The following is a 24,338-nucleotide window of genomic DNA, read 5'->3' on the forward strand; positions in this document are numbered from 1 at the left end:
TAGGCTGGCAGCTGTAGCCCTGATTTGACCCCTAGCTTGGAAACATACGTATGCTGTGTGGTTGAGGCCCTAAAAAGCAAAAAAAAAAAAAAAAAAAAAAAATTGGAAACTTTACAAGAAATATTTTTATTATTACCTTCAAATTTTATTCTGTTATAGTTAGAACATAACATCATATAATATTCATCCTTTGAAGGCTTTTGAGAGTTGTTTTGTAACCTAAAACCTGAGTTATTGTGTAAATGTTCTGTGTGTACATAGAGAATGTGTATTCTAATTCTGTATGCAGAATTTTATTAATATATGTTAACTCAATGTTATTTTTGAAATCTTCTATATCTGATTTTCCCTGTAATTCAGACAATTTTTAACTTTATATCTTTTGAGACTATTTTATTAAGGGCATACATGTTTAAAATTGGTGTATTTCTCTGATGCATTAAGCTTATTATGTTGTGATTAGCTCTACCACTGGTATGATTTTTATTCTTAGTCTGTTTTTTGGAATGAATATGGCAGCTTCAACTTTCTTTTGATTAAGACTTACCTCATATATCTCTTTTCTATCCCTTTAAACCTTCTAGATCTTTATGCTCTATATATGTCTTATAAACCAAGTATAGTTTACTTCTTTTTCAAACTGACACACCTTTTTTTTAAACAAACTTAATAGTTTATTACGATTATTGATATATTTCTATTCATTTTAATTATTTATACATTTATTAGACTCTATTTTCCTGTTTTGTTTTGTTTTGGCCACGCCTGTGGCATATGGCTGTTCCCCAGGCCAGGGATCGAACCCATGCCACAACAGTGACCAGAGCCACATCAGTGACAGTGCCAGATCCTTAACCTGATGAGCCATCAGGGAACTGTCCTGCTGTTTTGTTTCTATTTATCTTGTTTGATATCGTAGTTTATTCACAGCCATGCTCTGTTCTGAGGTTAATGACTTCATATCTGCAGTTCTTAGAGATCTACATCTGTCATTTGTTGTTTCTGCTGAGTCTCATTCATACCTCTTTATTATCTTGTATTTTTCATACTCTTTGTGAATTCATACAAGATTTGATCAGTGGAGCCCTGCAGGGCTTTCTTGGGGTAAGCCTTCTTCTAAAAAGGCTGTGTTCTGCCTTCTACTAGTTACTAAATTACATTGCATCCAAAGCTACATTGGCTTTCTTGAGAGTTTTGGTTCAGGAGTCTGAGAATCAGCTTCTCCTATTGCTACTCCAAAGATGTATTATCCCCTCAACCTTTTTGCAGTACAACTCTATCCGCATTACAGTTCAGTGCCTTATTACTGTCTATGGATCCTGGCTGGCACCCTATCACTCTAACTTTTCTTGTTGTGATCCTAGTTTCTTGTTTCTCTGGTCCTACATCCCATGCATTTTTACTCTGATTCCAGGCCTCCCAAGCCAGGCTCTGACAGCCCAGCGTCTTCTCCTGACTATTAGAGGCCAGTACCTCTCACTTGTCTGTCTGATTTTAGTGGTGGTTATGGGTGTCCTTTGGGATTTCTCCTCCTGATTGAAACCAGGGGTGCCTCAAAGGATGTGTTTATGTGGAGTTGGGGAGGTCAGGCCAGGGTTGCACAGAGTCCTAAGTGACCCACAGTAATGGAAGCAGAAATCTCTGTTATGGATTTTTTTTCTCTAATAATTTTTTTTCCTTTTTTTGCTTTTTAGGTTCACACCCATGGTGTATGGAAGTTCCCAGGCAAGAGGTCTAATCAGAGCTACAGCTGCTAGCCTATACCACAGCCACAGCAATGCAGGATCCGAGCTGCGTCTGTGACCTATACCACAGCTCATGGCAATAGCCGGATCCCTAACCCACTGAGTGAGCAGGGATGAAACCCGCATCCTCGGTGGATACTAGTTGGTTTCATTTCCACTGCACCACAGTGGAAACTCCTTCTCTAATAGTTTTAAGATAGCAGTTCCCAGTGTGTTTTATGGACACTTTTCAGGATGTTAATAAATATTACATAGAATAAACACTTTTCTTGTCATGATTTTGGACTTTTGGTTAAAACCATTTTAAATTATTGTCTTTGTTCAGTTCTACTCAGAGCCTTTAATATATTAACAGGCACTGTGAACATCCAAGAGTAGTATATAAATTCTGAATCTCATACAGGGTCTCTCAATCCCACCCTTTTTATAGAGTATATTAAGACTAATATTCTAATGAACATATTGGGATTTAGAGTGGCTATTCTTTTGAGAAATGTCAGCGGATAGAAAAATACTCTGATTCTTATTTCAGGAATTTTATCCTTTATTCTTAGGTAAGAGCATTGGATTTAGCCTGCATACATACCATGGGACTGGGAATGTTGGAGTAAGTTTCGGAGAGTTTACCTTTTGCAGTCTGCAAATAAATTTGGCTACCTTGTTCATGTTAAAAGAGTAGAAACTGAAACATCTTGGGAGAAATGCAGTGTCTTATAATTCAGACAATTCATAAGACTGTCTGTTTTATTGTCTGCACAGACACAGATAGTAGTCCAGTGCTTAAATGGAAAAGTGGAAAATAAACCTTTCACTGATGGTTTAAGACTGCTGCTCATGAGACTGGATCCTAAAGGATAGCTTAGTAGCATCTCTGATTTTCCTGGAAAAAATTCTATGTATGTTTAGGTAATGTTGCTAATCTAGTCACTTAGCTGGTGAATTAATGTTTTTGCTTTCTTGTTTTCTTTCAGATGTTTTTTGTAAAGTGGAAATGCCCTCCCAGTACTGCTTGGCCTTGCTAGAACTGAATGGAATCGGCTTTAGTACTGCAGAATGTGAAAGCCAGAAACACATAATGCAAGCCAAACTGGATGCAATTGAGACTCAGGCCTATCAACTGGCTGGCCATAGTTTTTCCTTCACCAGTTCAGATGACATCGCTGAGGTTGTATAATGGAAATAGAGAATTTAGAAAAGTCATTTTTAGAGTTAAAAATGATTTGTGTGTGTGTATGTGTGTTTGTGTATCTGTTTCCTAAATGTGTTAAGCTAAACACCAGAGGTTAGTAATATGAAACAATTATCAGGATACTTTGGAGATAAAGAGTATTCTAACATCTCTTTTGTAAGTTTTTATCTATATTTATGAATCAGAAGGTAGTAAAGACAGCTTCTAGAAGATATGGTCCATAGGGAGATTTACTTGGAGCAGAAGAAGCACTTAGTAAATATTTGTTATATGAAGGAGCTCTGTAATGGTGGTTCTAATAACAGTAAGTTTCTCCATGAAGTTAGTCATTTCATGAACTCTTACTTCTTCCTTTCTTCAAAATCTCTTTTTAGAATACGTGATTTTATATATATATATATATATATATATATATATATATATATATATATTTTTTTTTTTTTTTTTTTAATGGCTTCCTTGCAGCTTGTGGAAGTTCCCAGGCCAGGGATTGAATTTGAGCTACAGCTGTGACCTATGCCGCAACTGCAGCAACACCAGATCTTTTAACCTGCTGCACTGGGGTGGGGGATAGAATCCCTGCCTCCTCAGCAAACTGCTGCAATTGGTTTAATTCTTTCTTTCTTTCTTTCTTTTTTTTTTTTCTTTTCTTCGGCCTCACCTGTGGCATAAAGAAGTTCCTGAGCTAGGATCTGAATCAGAGCTGCAGCTGCAGGCCCATGTGACAGCCATAGCAACACCAGATCTGAGCTGCATCTGTGACCTATGTGGCAGCTTAGAGCATACACTGGGTCCTTAACCCACTGAGCGAGGCCAGGGATCGAACCTACATCCTCACAGACAGCGTTGAGTCCTTAACCTGCTGACCAGCAATGGAACCCCTGAAGCTGGATTCTTAACGCCCTGCACCACAGCAGGAACTCCTAGATATTTTTCTTAGTTGTTAGTGAAAACAAGGGATTTTCCTGACTGTTTGGTTTTTTAAACCTATTAGTATTTTTGTTGCTTTACATAAATTTTGACATAGATTATTCTTTTTTTTTTGTTGTTTTTTTTCGAAGTTTGGTATTCTGCTCTCTCCTCACACCACAGAGGATTGTTGGGTTGTTTTAGAGGAGCTACAGGTACAGGGTGCGTGCTTACACTAGATAGCTTTGAAGTTGTATTGTTTTCTAGATGTGATTCAGTATTATAGCATATTGGTAAATATTATAGGCTTTAAAGCCAGTCTTTTTGGGTTTGAATGCTACTTCTTCTATTTATTAACTAACTCCATGACTTGGGTCACTACATCAACTCTCTATCTCTGATTTTCTTCATCGGTAAAGTGCTTCATGTTAGAAATACCTCATAGAGTTGTAAGGAATAAGCAATAAATGTAAAACACTTAAAACCATGCCTGCTTCATAGTAAGTGCTCAATAAATATTACATAAAGGGCATAAAAGTACCCACCCCCTTTTTTCTTTTTAAGTCCTCACCCATGGCATGTGGAGGTTTCCAGGCTAGGGGTCGAATCGGAGCTACAGCTGCCAGCCTACACCACAGCCACAGCAACTCAGAATCTGAGCCACGTCTGCAACCCACACCACGGCTCACGGCAACGCCAGATACTTAACCCACTGAACGAGGCCAAGAATTGAACCTGCAACCTCATGGTTCCTAGTCGGATTCGTTTCTGCTGCACTGCAACAGGAACTCCAAAATGCCCCCCTTTTAAACAGGGTTATATATTTCAACAAACAGAGGAACTTTGGTTAAGATAATTTATTTTTTAATGGAGTAGTAAGAGTTTTATAGATTAAACTGTTTAAAGAGGTAATAAAATATACATTTTGGCCAGATACTAGAATTTTGGGCATTAAAATCAATGCCTCATTTAAGCTAAGGCTGAAAATCATCATTATAGCCTTTGGGGCAATAGAGGAGATCTGACATTTTATCCAATATTTAATTATTATTAAAATTTCCTTGTTAACTGTCCATAGTAATCATTTAAAGGTGTTAAATAATGCAGGAGCAATGGTCTCTCAGCACTGCTGATAGCAAATGGCTCGGAGCTTCCTCTAAAACATGTTTGTGTTGCCAAATAAACATTTTAACTGGCGGCTGGTGGAAAAGCCCCACTTTTCTCTAACACCATGCTTTTTTTCATATTCTTTATTATTTCTGGATAAAAGACACTTTTCGTGCATATTGTCAACATGAGTTTGGAAATTTTTCCTCCCAAATCTTGGAAGTCTTGAGATACTAAATTAATGTTCTGCTTTCAGTGTATCACAGCAAGATAAAAAAAAATTACAAACTTATGCTGCTCCTTGAAGGATGTATGACCTAAAAAAGAAATAATTTTTAAAAACGAGAAACCGTTTCTCCTGATCTCGTGGTACATTTGTATTGAACTTAGTGGTATTTTGGGGTCATTTTAAAATATTTTCTTCTGATTTCTTTAGTCTGGAAGCCCCCAAGTCAGTACCTAACTGGCTCCACCTAAAATTACTTGGGAAAGTTGTCGAAAAGATATAATCTCTGGATTTCAGCCCAGGTAGGCTTGAGGCAAAGATAGGAACTAGTGCCCTTATGATTAGATGGGTGCAAAGGCATGTGAGCCTTAGGCCTAGACCAAACTTTGTCCTAGAATAAAAGTCTTTTCATATTATTGGCTTGTTCTTAGGTCTTCATGTTAAGATGAAATCTATGTTGAAGGTAATAGAAGTTTCATACACTGACTATTTCATCCATGGTGATTTTAAGTTGAATCTTTGAAGTAGAAAGGATGTTACTAATCATTGAGTGCTGCATTGTTCAATAAAAGTCACTAGCCACTTGTCACTATTTAGGTTTAAATTAATTAAAATTGCATCAAATATATCAATTAAGTTCCCTAGTCGTGTTAACCACATATCATGTGTTCAGTAACCACAGTGACTAGTGGCTACTTTATTGGGCAATACAAATATCGGCAGTTTCATTATTGCAGACGGTTCTTTTGAATAGCGCTGGTCTAGAGGAGGTATCAGAAAACTATGTCTTACAGGCCAGATTTGTAAATAAAAGTCTGTTTTTGTAAATAAAATTTCTGGAACACACCTCCAACTGTTCATGTGCTTATTGCTTGTGGTTGTTTTCATTCTATAATGGCACAGTTGAAAAGGTGTGACAGTAAAACTTGCAAAGCTAAAAGTATTTATTACCTGGCCCTCTAAAAAAACTTGCTGACCTCTGCTCTAAAGGGAAGCATGGGTTAGTGGAAAGAAAAAGGACTTTGGAGTTAGAAGACTCTGGGTTCTAATACTTAATTCTACTACTTTCTGGGCATGCAACTTTGAGCAAGTTTCTCCAGCTGTCTAAAGTATGCAGATTTGTCCTAGGGTTTTTATAATTACATGTTAAAGCACCTAGCATAATGGCTGGCACATAATTAGTGCTCAATAAATATTAGTGTCTCTTGTCTCATCTCGTTGAACCCCCTCATTTACAGATGTGCTAATTGAGACCTGGTGGGGTAATTGAAGTTACTGTAATTAATTCTGAAGGATTCACTAAAAATGGAAGCTTAAGATAACTTTTAAATACGTAACTCGGGAGTTCCTGTGGTGGCGCAGTGGTTAACGAATCCGACTAGGAACCATGAGGTTGCAGGTTCGATCCCTGCCCTTGCTCAGTGGGTTAACGATCCAGCGTTGCCGTGAGCTGTGGTGTAGGTCGCAGACGCGGCTCGGATCCTGTGCTGCTGTGGCTCTGGCGTAGGCCAGCGGCTATAGCTCCGATTGGACCCCTAGCCTGGGAACCTCCATATGCCGCAGGAGCGGACCAAGAAAAAGGCAAAAAGACAAAAATAAATAAATAAATAAATAAATACGTAACTCAAGATCTTCAGATTGTCTTAATCATGATAGGTCTACTCGCCTGGGGTGTTAGTTTATTGTTACTTTAGTAATGTTTCATTTTTCCTATGCCATTATTTTCTTCTCTGGTCTATGCTGCCATTCACTCATATACTCTTTGATATCTGTATTAGAGTTGCCTAGTAAAATATAAGACACTAAGTTAAATTTTTGAATTTCAGATAAACAGTGGACAATATTTTAGTATAAGTTTGTCCCATATAGTTCAAATTTGACTGGGCATCCTGTAATTTTTTTTTTTTTTTTGGTCTTTTGTCCTTTTTTTTAGGGCCGCACCCACAGCATATGGAGGTTCCCAGGCTAGGGGTCGAATTGGAGCTATAGCCGCTGACCTATGCCAGAGCCACAGCAACGTCAGATCCGAGCCATGTCTGTGACCTACACCACAGCTCATGGCAACGCCGGATCCTTAACCCACTGAACAAGGCCAGGGATCGAACCCACAACCTCATGGTTCCTAGTTGGATTCGTTTCCGCTGCACCACGACGGGAACTCCAGCATCCTGTAATTTTATTTGCTGAATGTAACAACCCCAGTCCAAGTGCATGGGTATGTTCATATCTATCTAACACAATCTTTGGGGAAATTAGTTACAAACATCCATTGTAAGCCTCAGTACCTTTCATTCCTGAGGCCACAGTTATTCCCACTACTTAAAAGTAGAACCAGATCTTGGTTTCTCTCATCACCACTTCTAGAGAAGCAGGTATATCATTACTTCTACCCCTGCCCCAACTTGTAGAAAAAAATTCTTATGCAAAGGATTTCAATTTTTTGTTATTACTGGGAAAATAATCCAAGGTCATTAAAGCTTACTCAAAACATATAAATGAATGAGTAGAGATAGTAGATAGTGTTCTGAATTGCCTAAGTTGTAACTCCTCTAATATGAGCTAATGAGTTTTAGGTGTACATGAGCTCTTCCCTTTGCCCCTGTTCTGTGTAAGCCTAGTTTATTCAGTGGGTGCTTACTGGCCATTGACTAGCTTTCATAGTTGCTACATTGGATCAATCATCTTCTCCTGACTCTTTGCATTAGGAATCAGGTTCCAGCCTTGTGGTGGTGGAATTAGATGGCTTTTTGAACCCCTTTCTGCTTTAGTGTTCTCTGATTTTTGTGATTACACAGTAACCACAAAGTGTCTCATGTTGATCCTCTATGGTGCCGAATTGATTGAGCAGCCACATTAGTTACCACATCAAGGGGTATTTAGGTGAACTTAAACTCCTCAGAGTAGCCTAATGTCTCAATGATGGAAGCTTATTTGTTATTTGTTCAGCACAGAATATACATTCTTGTGTTCTTGACTATTAAAGAGCTTGGTGTTAGTATTAATCTGATGTTGACTAAACTAGGGTTTGGACATATAAAATTTCATTGCCATTATTTATTAAATGTGATAATTCCAAATCGTCCCCAAATATTCTAACCCATGTTGAACTAAATAGAATCTTTTATCAGAAAACGTTTTAAAATGTTTTTTGAATGCTAATAGTTGTGATTTGTTCTTGACTAAAGAGGCATTAATTTCTTACAGGTTTTGTTTTTGGAATTGAAGTTGCCACCAAATGGAGAGAGAAAAAACCAAGGCAGCAAGAAAACTTTGGGTTCTACCAGAAGAGGGAATGACAGTGGATGGAAGCAAAGGCTGGGAAAACAGTTCAGCACTAGTAAGGTGCTCTTTGGGGCAATCACAGGGCAGAATCTGAACTACTTTTAGCATTTTGTTGTTTTAAAAGAAGCCTGATGATATCAAGATCCAGCATAGCTCTCCATTTGAACTTATTCAGATAAAAACAAATTAGTTTGTGCTTCAGCTGCCCATAAAAACTGGAGAGATTCCAGCCATGGAAAATCCGGATTGTAATCTTGAGTTAGCGGTTGTATCCTTCCTATCATTAAAACAGTATAAAGGTTTGTAAATTCAGACCTATAGACGTTATTATTTATTTATTTATTGACATCCACTACTCTTGGACTTTTAGTATAATATAATTTATATATAGTTATGTGAATATGAACAAAGGTATGAAAAATTTAAAAATAAAAAAATAAAAACAAAAAAAACAGTAAATACAAATAAAATTTTGTTTTTTCCATGCCAGAGCAAAATAATAAGTTTTCCATAATTTAAGAATCTGATCTGTAAATTTCAAAGTAAAATTGCTAATCACAATCCATGCTTTTGTCCCATGCTAACTGTATGCATGGGACAAAAGAGAGAAAGGGCTTAATTTTACATTTTTACTGAATGAATTATCAATGGAAAAATAAGTGTAGAAATACAACCACAACAGCCATGCAGACAGAATTCCAAGTTGCCATTCTGTAGAATTTTTATTGTAATATGGATTTGCCTGCCCTGGGGAAGTTTCCACGTTTTATTCCATAGCAAAACTTTTTATTTGATCACATTGGTCCTTATACTCACAAGTTTTTATTCCTTAATGGTTCATTGAATGTTTGTAGCATGGAAAATGCAAAGTTTAAAAAAAAAATGTCTTCTGATGTTCTTGATGTGGAAACCATGAAAGTACTATGGCAAAAAGGCAAAAAAAACCACCCCAAAACTGGGAAATTTGCAATCACATGAGCACAGAGGAGGCAAATATAAAGAAAATAAATGATATAAATTCTCAGATGGGGTGTGTGGGGAGGCAGCTACTTTGCTAAGTTGACATCTCATTGATTTTTGTTTTTCCTTTTTAGGGCTGCACCCACCATATGGAAGTTCCTAGGCTAGGGGTTCAAATTGGAGCTGCAGCTGCTGGCCTGCACCACAGCCCCAGCCATACCAGATCTGAGCCATGTCTGTGACCTAGACTACAGTTCATGGCAACACCAGATCCTTAACCCACTGAGTGGGACCAGGGATCAAACCCGTGACCTCATGGATACTAGTTGGGTTTGTTACCACTGAGCCACAGTGGGAGCTCCTCAGTAATTTTTTCTTTTTTTTGATGGTAGATCTAAATTGGTATTACTCAACATTAACATGTTTACATTTGGGGAGTTCCTGTCGTGGCTCAGTGGTTAACGAATCCGACTAGGGACCATGAGGTTGCAGGTTCAATCCCTGGCCTTGCTCAGTGGGTTAAGGATCCAGGTGCAGCTCAGATCCAGTGTTGCTGTGGCTCTGGCATAGGCCAGTGGCTGCAGATCCGATTCGAACCCGAGCCTGAGAACCTCCATGTGCCGCGGGAGCGGCCCAAGAAATGGCAAAAAGACAAAAAAAAAAAAAAAGTTTACATTTACATGTTATAGTCTATAGTAATTATAGATTTATCATTATGGCAATTTCAAAAAAATCCAAGTAGCAATTTTATAATAGTTAACGTTCAGTTAGATACAGGAGTTACCAAATTTAGAGACTCTATTATTTACTTAAAAGAGATTCTAGTTTGTGATGGAATTTGGACAAAAATCTGATCTTACTTTATTATATTTCTTTGGCAGGACATTTTAAATAAATTAAAGGCACTACATCCTTTACCAGGCTTGATATTAGAGTGGAGAAGAATCACTAATGCTATTACCAAAGTGGTCTTTCCCCTGCAGCGGGAAAAACGTTTGAATCCTTTTCTTGGAATGGAAAGAATCTATCCTGTATCACAATCACACACTGCTACAGGTAATGAGAAATCTTAAATACAGATAATATCCAATTTGGCAAAAAAAAGTTCATATGTAATATTTGCTTATGATGATCAAGGAATTCAAGTGTTTATCATTGGGGTCAGTGAAGTTCTGTAACGTTTGTGAAACAAATACTACATTCAAAGCATAGATGCATATTACCTCAATCCAGATACAGCTTCTGCTTTCAAGTACTGTAGAGAGTAACTTGGATGTCTGAGATTGGATGATAGTGTACATAAGAATTAAATATTTATTTGAGTCAGTGATTTTACCTAATTTCAGCACCAGGCCTTTCCTGAATCTCTTAAGTTTCACTCCAGGTTGAATCCAAGTAAGCCTGTGGGGCATCTGTCTTATTAAGGGAGTGTCTTATTTTACTTGATCCGAAAAGAAAGCTGTAGAGTCCTTTGGGTGTCTCATGGCCCTCTTGGTATAAATATGCACATGATATCATGAAGAAAAAGCTTTCTTTCTCTAGATAGTGCAGAACTCTAAATATTTGCCAAATGCAATGTGCAGTGGAAGAAAGGGCAGCAGTAACTCCTTTACAGGAGAGGCGTTTTAGTTTGGTGGACAGAAGCTGGACTTCCATATCAGATTTTCACAAGGTTTGAATTTTGGTGCTGTGAATCTTTAGACAAGGTTATTAACTTCTCCGTGCCTAAGTTTCCTCATGTATAAATCAAGGTAATAATAGTCCTACCTCACTGGGTTGTCCTGAAGAATAAATAGGTTAATACATGTAAAGTGTTTAGAACAATGCATGGTACATTATCAGTTGTTGCTGTTAGTAAGGATTGGGCCACCATGAGGAGCTGCTCCTTTCTGCTTGCTTAGTCTCTGTTCTAAACCACCTCTCTTTTGTCTTCTCTATTTAGCTAACTTTTGTTGCTTCTTGCTCTATTGGTATTTAAGTTTCATTTTGAAACATATGCTATTGCTGTAAACTTATGTAAAATAAATACTTGGTGAAAAAGCAAAATCTACCTACAGTTTTCCAAGCGCCTTACACATTTCTTTGTTGCTTATAGAGCAGAAGGTTATCAATTCCTTGTTATTTTCCTGTTTGGTTTTCATCATACAATGTCTACATTTAAAGAATGTAAAGAATGTTTTAGAAATACAAGCTTACGGAAGCCATTTCATTATTAGAATTCATCTCCATAAAGCTACATTCATGTTTTGTCATTTATTTTTGCCGTCTTATTTGTCTACCAGTATTACCTCATTAATTCAAACAGTAGATCTGAATATTAAATATTGTTACAGAAAAGAAGACAGTGTGTTCAAGCAGGAATAAACTTGGAATCTTTTCTGTGCTATTTGTTAGCTCTGTAAAATTGAATGGGCCATTTAATGCTATTAAACATATTAATATCTACCATTAATTAAGCACTAATTTTTGCTAAAATCTAAATAATGAGGACATAATATCAGGAGTTTATTCAGAAAAGCAGTATCTGAAGTGCTTAAAATGTCTAATTCATCAAGATGAAATCACATATAGTATCTAGTAGACAGCCTATTACAATGAAGAGTATCATACATAAAACAGGATTTTATGTCGCTAGATGTGTATTATAAAAACTGCAGTAACAAAATCAGTTACCCAAACCTTTCTGGAATAATGCTAATGTGTTTTAGAAAAATTCATCCAATATGTAAATAAATAAAATATAAAATATTTGGGGAAAAATAAAGGCTATAAATCATGAAAACAAATATCTGTTTCCTAGAAAACTAATAAGCCACCTGATTCTAGTTTCTAGCCATGTCAGTGCTGTCATTGATTCCCTTGATGAGTGATCAGTAATGATGATGATGAGGTGAAGGAGGAGGAGCAGGAGGAGGAGGAAACTGGCCAGGTCATATCTAGAAAGCACTGTTCCAGTCACCATCTCTCACTACTACTCCATCCTCGGCATTAGCTAACTCCTCTGGTCCCAGTTGTCTCTGTTCAGCACTCAGTTCTTCTGCTTCAGATGCTCTTCTCTCTATCTTGTCCATTCCTGGCTTTTAAAGGCTTTGACAGTCATTTCTCTTAAGATCTATTTGTTTTGTCTTTACTCATTTGTATAACTGCTACTAGCATTTTATAGTGATAACTTCATTTTAGCAAAGAAACAGTACAGTTTATCATATTCTTTTCATGGAATTGTTTTCTGTAGAACTAGGTTAATATAAAACACTGTGTTGTAACTGATCCATTTATTCACTTACATTGGGATTGGTCTTGTGCTTATTATTGTTGGGCATATGAACATAATGAAGAATATTTCAAATTTAGTTTAACAATAATAGAACATGCATTTTTTTAAGATTATTCAGAAATTATGGTATTGTTAAAATAAATGTCCAGTCCTCCCCTTTTTCTCTTTATTCTGCTTGATTTTAGGACGAATAAGCTTTATAGAACCAAATATTCAGAATGTACCAAGAGATTTTGAGATCAAAATGCCAACACTAGTAGAGGAAAGTCCACCTTCCCAAGTCCTAGGCAAAGGCCTACTGCCTATGGACAGGTATGCTCTATTTATTTGTGTTAATATACTTTTGGGAGTATGAATGACTCAAAATAGCCTAGTGGACAAAATAATGAAATTAATTTTCTGTTCCAGACATAACACATTTCTATTCTGCGAATTACTCATTTCAAATGCCGAGTCTGTCTACTAAGAAGCTAGTTGATGGTGGAGTTCCCTTGTAGCACAGCAGGTTAAGGATCTGATGTTGTCACTGTGGTGGCTTGGGTTGCTGCTGTGGCACAGATTTGATTCCTAGCCTGCGAACATCCACATGCCACAGGCGTGCCAACCCCCACCACCCCGTCCCACTAAAATAAATAAATAAATAAATAATAAAAAAGAAGAAGAAGCTAATTGATGATAAAAAGCTTAAAACCTAGGTCACTAATTAAATCAACCAGCTAGTACCATGTACTTGTTTAAGTCAGTTACTGAAGCAACAAGTTTAGCAATGTCTGTAACATCTCTTTCACAAAAGAAAGAAAAAGCCCAGATCATTTATATTAGATATAGTCATTGAGATTTGTTGAGTGAGGCAGTTTGTGGAAACAATTACAGAGATAGCTAACCTCCTGTTTAATTGAATGTTTGCTAAAAGAAGTCTAGTGTCTTGTTAAACTTTAAAGTGAATTTCAAGTAGTAAGGTTTTGAAATTTCTTAGATAGACATAGCGACTTTACTGAAAAAAATCAGACCATATTCATATATTTGAGACTACTTCATGTCTAGCTGATGATGATGTTTGCACAACAGAGGAGGAAAAAAGAAGGACTGTGGCCTGAACCGAGGGCACCAGGCACAGATGGAGGAGAGAGCCTCAGACAGAGGAATGCCGTTTTCCGTTAGCATGAGACATGCCTTTGTGCCTTTTCCAGGTGAGGTGGCTGATGGTTTTTGAGCTTCTTATTGCTGTGGGAATGATTTTCAAAGCACTGATAAAGCCTGAATTATAAGACTCAGAAGAATGCATTGGTTCCTCCGTCTTTCCTCTCTTTGGTGGAGCCTGTTTTTCCTCTTCGTGCTGCCAAGTTTCTAACAGTCGGTCATCATTGTCTTCATGATCTGCTCTTTGGGAAACTTCTGTGCTGTTGCTTAGCAACCTGCTGGAATCTTGTTATCCTAGGTCACTGTACACCTTTTTGCAAAATGCATTGATATACATTTTGTTAGTCCTCATCTTCTTTGACTTGTATATGGCATTTGTCACTTTTTTTTGTTTTTGGTTTTTGTTTTTTTCTGACAAATCGAAAGACTTTATTGAATGGGGTGCCAGGGCCAAGAGGGCATTTTTCACTCTTATTCAATCCTCTTTCTTCATTTTCTCTCCTCCTTCGACCTGAAAAGGCTTGATTTTTTTGGTCTCTTTCTTTCAGAGTTGTTTGCTCTTTTGTTTCCTCTCTACTTCTCCCCACTGCTGCTTTCTATTGCATGGAATAGCCCTAAAACTATCTTACTTCTCTTTGACCTCTCCTCAGTACTTGTCATCAAAACATTCATGATCTAATTCCCAAATCGTCCCTACTGTTAGTATACGTATTTGTTCTTTTATCTTTTGCCAGCTGGCAGGTCTGGGTAAGTGCAGTTTATCATCAGAATTTATTTGAATTCTGTCAGAAATTTATATTCCAAAGGTGAATTCAGGTCTGTGATAGCATAACCTGTTTAGGCAATTTTTAAAGTATGAACCATCAGCATTTTATCATTGTAGCCATTTTTAAGTATTTAATTCTGTGACATTAAGTACATTTTCATTGTTGTACAGCCATTATGACCATCCATCTCAAGAACTTTTCATCTTCCCCAACTGAAATTCTGTATCCTTTAAATACTCTCCCTGCAACTCCCATAGCCCAAGCAACCACTGTTCTTTTTTCCATCTCAGTGAATTTGAATACTCTAGATACCTCATATAAGTGGAATTTCACAATAGTTGTGCTTTTGTGCCTGGCTTATTTCACTTAGCATAATGTCTCCAAGGTTTATCCATGTTGTAGCACTTGTGTCAGAATTTCCTTTTTTAAGGTGGAATAATATTTCATTGTATGTATTTATTCTTATTTACACAATGAAATTATGTTTAGGAGTTCTCATGGCTCCATAGGTTAAGGACCCGACATTGAGTCTGTGAGGATATGGGTTCGATTCCTGGCCTCACTTAGTGGGTTAAGGATCAGGAGTTGTGACAAGCTGTAATGTAGGTCATAGACTCATCTTGGTACTGGTGTTGCAGTGGCTGTGGAACAGGTCTGCAGCTGCAGCTTCAATTCAACCCCTGGCCTGAGAGCTTCCATATGCTGCAGGTGCAGCTGTAAAAAGAAAAAAAAAAAAAATGTCTTTAACACAACACTATTTTATACTGCTTTTGTTTAAAATTTTAAAAATTAATTTAAATTAAATATATATGGTTTTAACCTGGAACTTCAGAGAAACAAGAAAGTGTCTCTTCTGTCTGTCTACTTTTTTACCCTTTCTGGCATTGTTTGTTCCCTGGAGTAGTCTCCCGTCTGTTATCATTTTTCTCTTAAGTACTCTTAAGTACTTGAAGGTTTTTTGCAGCTCTTCTGATAATGATTTTTCTCACCATTTCCATGTCTCTAAATTTCTTTATTTTATCCTCACTTTTATAAGGTACTTTTATTTGACAGATTTATGAGTTTACTGTTCTTCTCTTTTAGAGCTTTAAATATATATTTTAAATATATATTTATTTCCATTAGCTTACAGTTAACATTATTCCTGATGAAAAGTACACCACTATTTTTCTTGCTTTTTCTCCAAGTATAATATATATTTTCTCTGGATGCTTTTTTTTTTTTTTTTTTTTTTTTTTTTTAATGGCTGTACTGTACCTGTGGCATATGGAAATTTCCTGGGCTAGGGGTTGAATTGGAGTGGCAGCTGAGGCCTATGCCATACTGGATCTGAGCTGCATCTGAGACCTATGCTGAGGCTTGCAGCAATGCCGAATCCTTAACCCACTGAGTGAGGCCAGGGGTCGAACCCACATCCTCATGGATACCAGTCGGATTCCACTGAACCACAACAGGACTCCTGTTATTTACAACTCTTATAGCTAATTACATATTGGAGTTTCTTATATATCCTTCCGGTGTTTCTTCATGCAGGTAGAAATAAATATGACTATGTACTGTTTTCTTCTCCTATTTTCATACAAGCATTAAGTATTCCATATACAATGTTTTCTTTGCTTTTTAAAAATATTTTTATGCTGAAGACTTGTGATTTTTCAGTCAAGAAATTTGGACATGAACCAGTTTAATCTGTGTGCAGATAATCTTTAAAGGAACCTGTGGGTTTATTTACTAAGTCACAAAGTAAACACCCATTTAATTTTGATAGATACTGTCAAATTGCCATCCAGTGGGAAACAGTTACCATTTACTTCCCAGTAACAATATATGAATGTTTCTTTTTCTGCAGCCTTGCCACAGAATGTGCTGCCCAACCTCTGGGTTTTTACAATATAAGTAGGAAGAAATTGTTTCTTGCTATTGAATAAATTTGCATTTCTTTTATAGTGAATGAAGTTAAGCATTTTTAAAGTATGTTTAAAGTTCTTTTTTAAATTATTTCTTTGAACTGTTTTTTTATATTTTGTTTTATTCTTGATTTGTAGTACCTCTTTTTTTATAATGTAGCAATGAGTCCTTTATGAAATCAGTTGAAAATATTTTTATACTTTTTTGATCATGCTTTTATTATTTTATTTTGTTTTTGCCATGCATATCCAGTCATTTCTAGACCATAAATAAATTATTTGAATCTTCTTAATAACTCTTCTTCAAAAATAGACCACTAATTTTTTTTTCCTTGAACAACTTTGTTATTTTTAAAGCAGAGCGTGCATTTCTCCTCCAGCTCCCTGAAAATGTGCACACATCAAAAACCATTTTCTTCATTCATTCGTTCACTTACCAACCATTTGTTAAGGCCCTATTATGTACCAGGAACTGTGAAGGGTTTTCTGTAGAGTGCAAAGGAAAATTAAATCTCCCATCCCTAGTGGCTCAATGCTTCAAGGGAGAGGCATGAAAAGACCATTTTAGATTATGCATCAGTTTTGCGGGAACACTTAGGAAAGCACTACCGCAGTGGTTAAGGGGCAGAGGTCAAGGGTGCCTTTATATATTAGTTTTACTTGAAAGATAACATAAAAATTGTACCAGTTACAGAACTTAATCGCATCACATTAAAAGCAAAGTTTTAGCTTTTGGATACATGATCTTATGGTTCTATGTTAGTACTGAATTTCTGTCATTCTGCTCAGTGTTATAAAACTTGGTTTTGTCTTTGTACTGACTTTTCTAAAATCATTTCTAATTTCAGGTGGTTTAATATTAGCTGCTGATTACTCTCAACTTGAGCTGAGAATCTTGGCTCATTTATCCCGTGATCATCGTCTCATTCAAGTACTAAACACTGGAGCTGATGTTTTCAGGAGTATTGCAGCTGAGTGGAAGATGATTGAGCTAGAGTCTGTCGGAGATGATCTGAGGCAACAAGCAAAGCAGGTGATCTTAGGGAACATGCTTAACGTGAATGAGGAGAACTTTAATGTTTCCCCCCAAATTTTTTTAGCTTTCTCAGTCATTTGTGGTCAAGGGGTGATTTCTCCATCTTTGGATCTTTCAAAACATTCCTCTGAGCACATCTCATGATATTCATTATATTTTCCTTTGTAGAGTCAATAGAAAGAATCAGATAGACTTAGTCTGAGGCTATTTAGTTTTGGGAAAGCCATATGCATTAGTTGTAGATATTGCAGTTGTCGTAGGTGTTATTTGTGTGTGTATGTGTTTTAAAAATCTCTTTCTAGCCTTTAAGCAACAATATACTTATCTTTCTGTATTCACACAGTATTAAACCACAGTCCTTTTAATAGAAAGATGCTCTCTGAATGTTTGTTGAAAAAAATTATTGCTTAGCCATGGATTATAATCAATAACTGATAGCTTTTTAGACCATTGGTTAGCAAAACTGCCCATGAAACTTAATACTGCCCTTGGACCTTTCAGATGGGTCCATATTAGTTCCTACTTCTGGATGACTGTCAGGCACAGGGAAAATCAAAGGCTACATTTACACCATTTTCTGGCCTGAATTAACGCTTGATACTTCCTTACCACATGACCTATAGGAAATCTGATGCTATTTTCAAGAGAGTAGAAGTGTTCCCCAAGGTAAAGGCACACCATTTTCACCACTAAGATCCTGCTTTAGTAGTTTCACATTTATACTTCTAGCTGTAATTCTTGCCTCTCTCGTTAGGCATGAAATGCTTCCTCTCACCACTCCCTGTTTAGCACCAACACTTATTTCTTCCACTATTTAGAAAGCCAGCTTTGTTCTATTAATCTCCTCAGTGGGCCTGCATTTAGCAAGAATCAAACCGTAGGTTAAAGAGAAAATATTCCAATACTTAATCCTCATAATAAATTCATGAACTGAGTATTATTATCCCCATTTTATATAGGAAGAAATCAAGGCACAGAAAGTAGCTTGCTTAAGGTCATACAGCTATACGTGGTGGGGCCAGAATAAATTCAGAATGCCAGAATTTAGACATCTGACTCCATAATCTAAACATCTATACACTGATGATAGCTGTGCCTATTAACAAGTTCTTATATGATTTGATAGTGTTTATGCTTTACTAGCTTTTTTGCTGAATTACCCTGAACTGAACCATCTAGTCTAGATCTCAGCAAAGCTGGTACTAAATAATACCTGAGTTAAGAAAAAAATGTTGAAAAGACCAAAAAGGAAAAGAAAACAGGAGGGGAAAAGTCTCTTTGAATGTAATTTAAAAAAAAAAAACAAACAGTATTTTGGAAACAATTTCGAAAGCATTTTAGAATTTTGATAATTATTTTTTGCAAATTATATTTTTATTTGTATTTTTAAAATTTTTTTTGCTTTTGGGGGCTGCATTTGAGGCGTATGGAGGTTCCCAGGTTAGGGTTTGAATCTGAGCTACAACTGCTGGCCTACACCACAGCCACAGCAATGAAGGATCCAAGCTGCATCTGGGACCTACACCACACAGCTCACGGCAATGCCAGATCCTTAACTTACTGAGCAAGGCCAGGGATCAAACCTGCCTCCTAGTCAGGTTCGTTAACCCCTGAGCCATGATGGGAACTCCGCAAATTATCTTTTTAAATTTTATTTAAGAGTATATAGAGCTTGGTTTATGTTGGGCACTGTCCTGAACATATGCATAAAATAACTCATCTAACGCCAACAATCTCATGATTAGGTGTTACCATCCTCATCTTACAGTTGAAGGAAACAAGCTACAAGGTAGCCTATGCAAGATAGCTCTTTTAAATGGTGGAACTAAGATTTGAACCCAGGCAATACTTAATAATTTGAATCAGTTTTTTATTGACCTGTTCAGACAATTTTCCTCCACTACCAAAATTTTCTCAAGAGTCTGTGTTTAACTCAAATGAATTCTGCAATTGTGGGATTTCAGGTGGCTGTGAGATGAAGAGGATATTTATTCCAATGGCGATCTCCCTATTATGAAGCCATGTAGTCTACTCTTCCTGCTCTTTTAGTCCTATCCACAGGTGAGGAGAGGAATGTATGTAATGCTTCTTTCCTGGCTCCTAGGCAGTTCTTAAGCTGCACTTAATGAGGTATTACAAGGAATAGAAAGTTGCTCTGAAGACTACTGGATAAATGACAGTCAGAAATCTTTTCTTTTAAATCACTAGGATTATTTTCGTAACACACACACATACACTCATATTTATTTGTATTTTGTCCCTTCTTCTCTTTCTCTCCCCACCTCAGAAAGTATTGCTAAAAGTCATAAAAGTTGTTTCTTGGATGTCAACTTCTATGGCTCTAGCCCACCAAAGCAAATCTAATAATTTATTTGACTCACTATGAACAGTTTACCAAATTTCAATTCTAATGAACTTTTTATGTTTGCATTTTATGTAGTTATGATCTGTAATTTACCGAGTGTGATGTGTCCCTTTCAGATTTGCTATGGAATCATTTATGGAATGGGAGCTAAATCTTTGGGAGAGCAGATGGGTATTAAAGAAAATGATGCTGCTTGCTACATTGACTCCTTCAAATCCAGATACACTGGTAAGGAAGCTTTGATTGTTCATTATCTTCTAGATATTATTTTTCTTAACTTTCTTTCCATGTTATATTAATTTTAAAAAAATTGTGTTACAGAATTTTCTGTAAATAGAGTTTCATCAAGCCTATTTTAATTAAATAACATCAACCCTACTTATTATTTACAAAGATGTGCTTTTTCCATAAAAGTAGGGACAGAAATGGAATGGCAAGATGCTGCTGATGTGTATGCTACTGTGTCATTGGAATATTTCATAATCTAGGAATTGTCCTGTGCCCTAGGTTTATATAGCATTAGCTTAAAACAGTAAACCACTGATTAAATGTAACGGAAAATGTGAGAGAACAATTGCTTTTGTGGAGCAGTTTGAATATCGTCATTTTAAATTATCTCTTTTGGAAGATTATTGAGGTAATTTATACACAATAAAATTCACCTTTTTAAAGAATATAGTTCTATGAATTTAGACAAATGTACAGTTGTATAAATCTGAACTACAACCAAGATAAAGAACTATCACCCTATTACCTCAAAAAGTCTCTTATGCTCCTTTGTAAGCAACCCTGTCCCCAGAACCCCAAAAGAAAAACTTATTTGCATATGACATGAATTTGTACATAGAAAATCCTGTGGATTCTACAGAAACAATCACTAGAACAAATAACTACATTTAGCATAGGTTCCCATCATACAAGGTCAATTGGTAAAAATCAGTGGTATTTTTATATATTAGCAATAAATAGTGAATGAAGTAAAAATAAAATTATAGTAACATAAACAAATGTGAAATATTTGGGATAAATTTAACAGAGAATGTCCAAGACTCTTTTGAAAACCCCAAAGCAATCCTGAGAGAAATTGAAGAATTCTTAAGTAAATGTGAGGTTTACCAAGTAAATTTATTAGAAGTCACAGTGTTATTTATGATAACAGTTCTCTGTAAATTGTTCTATAGATGCCATGTAATACAATCAAAATATCAAAATATCATTAGACTTTTGTGTTGAATTTGACAAGCCGATTCTAAATTTATATGGAAATCAAAAGGAAATAGAATAATTTTTTGGGGGGAAAGTACAATGTGAATCTTTGATTTCAAAACATTATAAAACTACAACAATCAGGATCTGGTGTTGCTGTGAGCTGTGGTGTAGGTCTTAGATGCAGCTTGGATCTGGCCTTGCTGTAGCTGTGGTGTAGGCCAGTGGCTACAGGGCCGATTTGCCCCCTAGCCTGGTAACTTCCATATGCCACGGGTATAGCTCTAAAAACAAAACAAAACAAAAACTACAGTAATCGAGATAGGCATAAGGGTAGACACAGAGAACATGAAACACAATAGAACATCCAGAAATAGACCTATACCTATATGGTAAGTTGATTTTCAACAAAGTTGCCATGGTAATTCAGTGTAGGAAAGACAGTCTTGTTAACATCTGGTGCAAGAAAAACTGGTTACCAGTATAGCAAAAAGTGAACTTCTATTTTTATCTCAACACTATGTTCAAAAATTAACTTGATATGAAGCATAAGTCTAAAAGTAAAAACTAGAACTATAAATCTTCCAGAAGAAAAGACAGAGGAACTTTGTGACATTGAGGTAGGCAACAATTTCTTTGTTTCTTTGTTTGCTTGTTTTTGCTTTTTTTTTTAAGGGCTGCACCTACTGGATGTGGAGGTTCCCAGGCTAGGGGTCGAATTGGAGCTGTAGCTGCTGACCTACACCACAGCCATATCAACACCAGATCCGAGCCAGGTCTGTGACCTACACCACAGCTCACGGCAACGCCAGATTCTTAACCCACTGAGTGAGGCCAGGGATCGAACCCACAGCCTCATGGTTCCTAGTTGGATTCATTTCCTCTGTGCCACCAAGGGAACTCCTGGCAACAATTTCTTAGGTGATAATAACACTGAGTTAATCTTGTATAAAAATGTATATCAACATTGGTAAAAGACACCTTTAAGAAAATGTAAAGGCAAGCCAGTAAGAACAGTTCCTATCATCTAACAAAGAACTTGTGTCCAGAATCTATAAAGAACTGTTACCAGTCAATGCCAAGAAATCAAACAATGCAATAAAGTTCAAAAGATTTGAAAAGACACTTCATAAAAGACATGTGCAAAGTGTGATCATTATTGTCCTTAGGGAAAAGCAGATTAAAACCACAAAGAGATACCATTACAAAAACTTCAGGATACTGAAATTTTTCATTGCTGGCTGGGCTATAAAATGATACAACCAGTTTGGAAACAGTATGATTCTTTCATATAAAGTTGAACACATACTTAGCCTTGTGATTCTGCAGTTCCACTATTGGATATTTGCTTAAGAAAAATAAAAATACAGGCCCAAAGAAAGACTTATATGTGAACATTATAGCAGTTTTATTCACAGTAACCAAAGATTGGGAATGTTAAACAACAAAAATTCAAATGAGTAAAAATTTTTTTTCTCAGTTTTATTGTGATGTAATTGACACATAGCACTTTACAAGTTTAAAGTGTACAGTATTAATCATTTAACTTTCAAGCATCATGAGATGAAAACCACAATAGATTTAGTGAACATCCATCATCTCATATTGATACATTAAAGAAATAGATTAGAAAGAATTTCTTCCTTAGGATTTGCTCCCTTAACAATTCATATATAACATAAAACAGTGTTAATTAGTTTTATCATGTTATGCATTACATTCCTAGTACTTATAGATCTTATAACTGGAAGCATGTACCTTTTGACCACCTTCATCCAATTCCCACTCCTCCCACTCCTCACCTCTGGTTGCCACAAATCTGATCTCTTTTTGTAGGAGTTTGTTTTTGAAGTATAACTGACGTACAAACTATGTTAGTTCTTGGTACATAGTATAGTTATTCAGTATTTTTGTACATTTCAAAATGATCACCATAAGTATAGTTGTCATCTGTCACCATACAAAGATATTACATAGTTATTGACTATATTCCCTCACTGTACATTTCATATCTGTGACTCCTATTTTGTGGCTGAGAGTTTGTGCCTCTTAATCTCCCTTATCTACTTCTCTCCTCCTCCCTCTGGCAACTATCTGTTCGTGCTCTGTACCTGTTATTCCATTTCTGTTTATTAGCTGAGTGAATTCAAAGATCAGATTGGCTTTATTCGATGATTCATATATCTGGCAGCTCACCATCTAGCAATAGAAAGGTGCTCCGCCTAGCTGTAGAAAAGGATACTTTTTTAAAGATGGAAAGAGGGGAGAAAAAGAAAATTAGTTGCAAAGAATGCATTGTTTCAAGAAAAGTCATACTCCTAAGAGGAATGAAAGGGCCCGTTGGGCAAATAGCGTCACTAGTGCTGACTGGGTAATTCCAGGTTGACTGATTAAAGGTTACCTCCTGAGGGGGTTGAGACTGCAGTTAGGTAAGATATTAAGTCTTGGTTTGCTGACATAGGGTTTAGCACAAGTGATTCCATTTGGGGCCTGCTGTCGTCTTTTTAACAAGACCAAATATCTGTCCACAGGATTGTGGATAAACAAAGTTTGGTATGTCTCTGCAATGGAATGCTACTTAGCAAGAGAAGGCAGGCACAAGTGAGAACGAACATACAGTATAACTCAATTTTTATGAAATTCAAGAACATGAAAACAGTATAGTGATAAAGTAGATTCATGAGTGTTTGAGGCTGATAATGGGGAGCTGACTGTGAAGGTGACGAAAATGTTTTGTATCTATAGTGGTTGCTATAGGAGTTTATACGTTTGTTAAAATGCATAAAACTATTCACTTGAAGTTATTCAGTTGTACATATACAGATATTCTTTTTCATATTCTTTTCTCTTATGGTTTATTACAGGATATTGAATATAGCTCCCTGTGCTATACAATAGGACCTTGCTGTTTAATCATTCTATATATAATACTTTGTATCTGCTAGTCCCAAACTACCAATCCCTCCCTTTCTTCTTTCGCCCCTCTCCGTGGCAACCACAAGTCTATTCTCTATATCTTTGCGTCTGTTTCTATTTCATAGATAAGTTCACGTCTTATTTTAGATTACACATATAAGTGATATCACATAGTATTTGTCTTTCTCTTTCTGACTTAGTATTATAACATCCAGATCTATCCATGTTGTTGCAAATGACATTACTTCATACTTTTTTTTTATGTCAGAGTAGCATTCCATTGTATATATGTACCACATCTTCTTTATC

At 36.3% G+C, this 24,338-nt stretch overlaps 1 protein-coding gene across 8 annotated transcripts in view; it reads left to right on the forward strand.

Annotated features, from left to right (window-relative positions):
• The window catches only part of POLQ (DNA polymerase theta), a 130,003-nt gene that overhangs the window by 85,223 nt on the left and 20,442 nt on the right, over nucleotides 1-24,338 (forward strand). For 2 of the 8 annotated variants that reach the window (XR_014824697.1, XR_014824698.1), the window contains exons 20-27: nucleotides 2,717-2,910; nucleotides 8,381-8,518; nucleotides 10,300-10,474; nucleotides 12,878-13,004; nucleotides 13,761-13,882; nucleotides 17,355-17,539; nucleotides 19,507-19,603; nucleotides 20,024-20,135. Coding sequence is in view for 2 of the 8 variants with exons in the window: in XM_021070281.2 (XP_020925940.1) it covers nucleotides 2,717-2,910; nucleotides 8,381-8,518; nucleotides 10,300-10,474; nucleotides 12,878-13,004; nucleotides 13,761-13,882; nucleotides 17,355-17,539; nucleotides 20,024-20,135 (1,053 nt within the window). In the remaining 6 variants the exon portion in view is untranslated. Of the gene's footprint in view, nucleotides 1-2,716; nucleotides 2,911-8,380; nucleotides 8,758-10,299; nucleotides 10,475-12,877; nucleotides 13,005-13,760; nucleotides 13,883-17,354; nucleotides 17,540-19,506; nucleotides 19,604-20,023; nucleotides 20,136-24,338 lie in introns of all 8 variants that reach the window. The other 6 variants (XM_021070281.2, XM_021070282.2, XR_014824700.1 and 3 more) reach the window with 5 other exon arrangements.

The sequence above is a fragment of the Sus scrofa genome, chromosome 13 (genome assembly GCF_054392235.1).
Source record: "Sus scrofa isolate SSC_HxYL_T2T_F1_AM1 chromosome 13, Sscrofa_HxYL_maternal_Yorkshire_Landrace_v2.0, whole genome shotgun sequence".
Taxonomy (NCBI): domain Eukaryota; kingdom Metazoa; phylum Chordata; class Mammalia; order Artiodactyla; family Suidae; genus Sus; species Sus scrofa.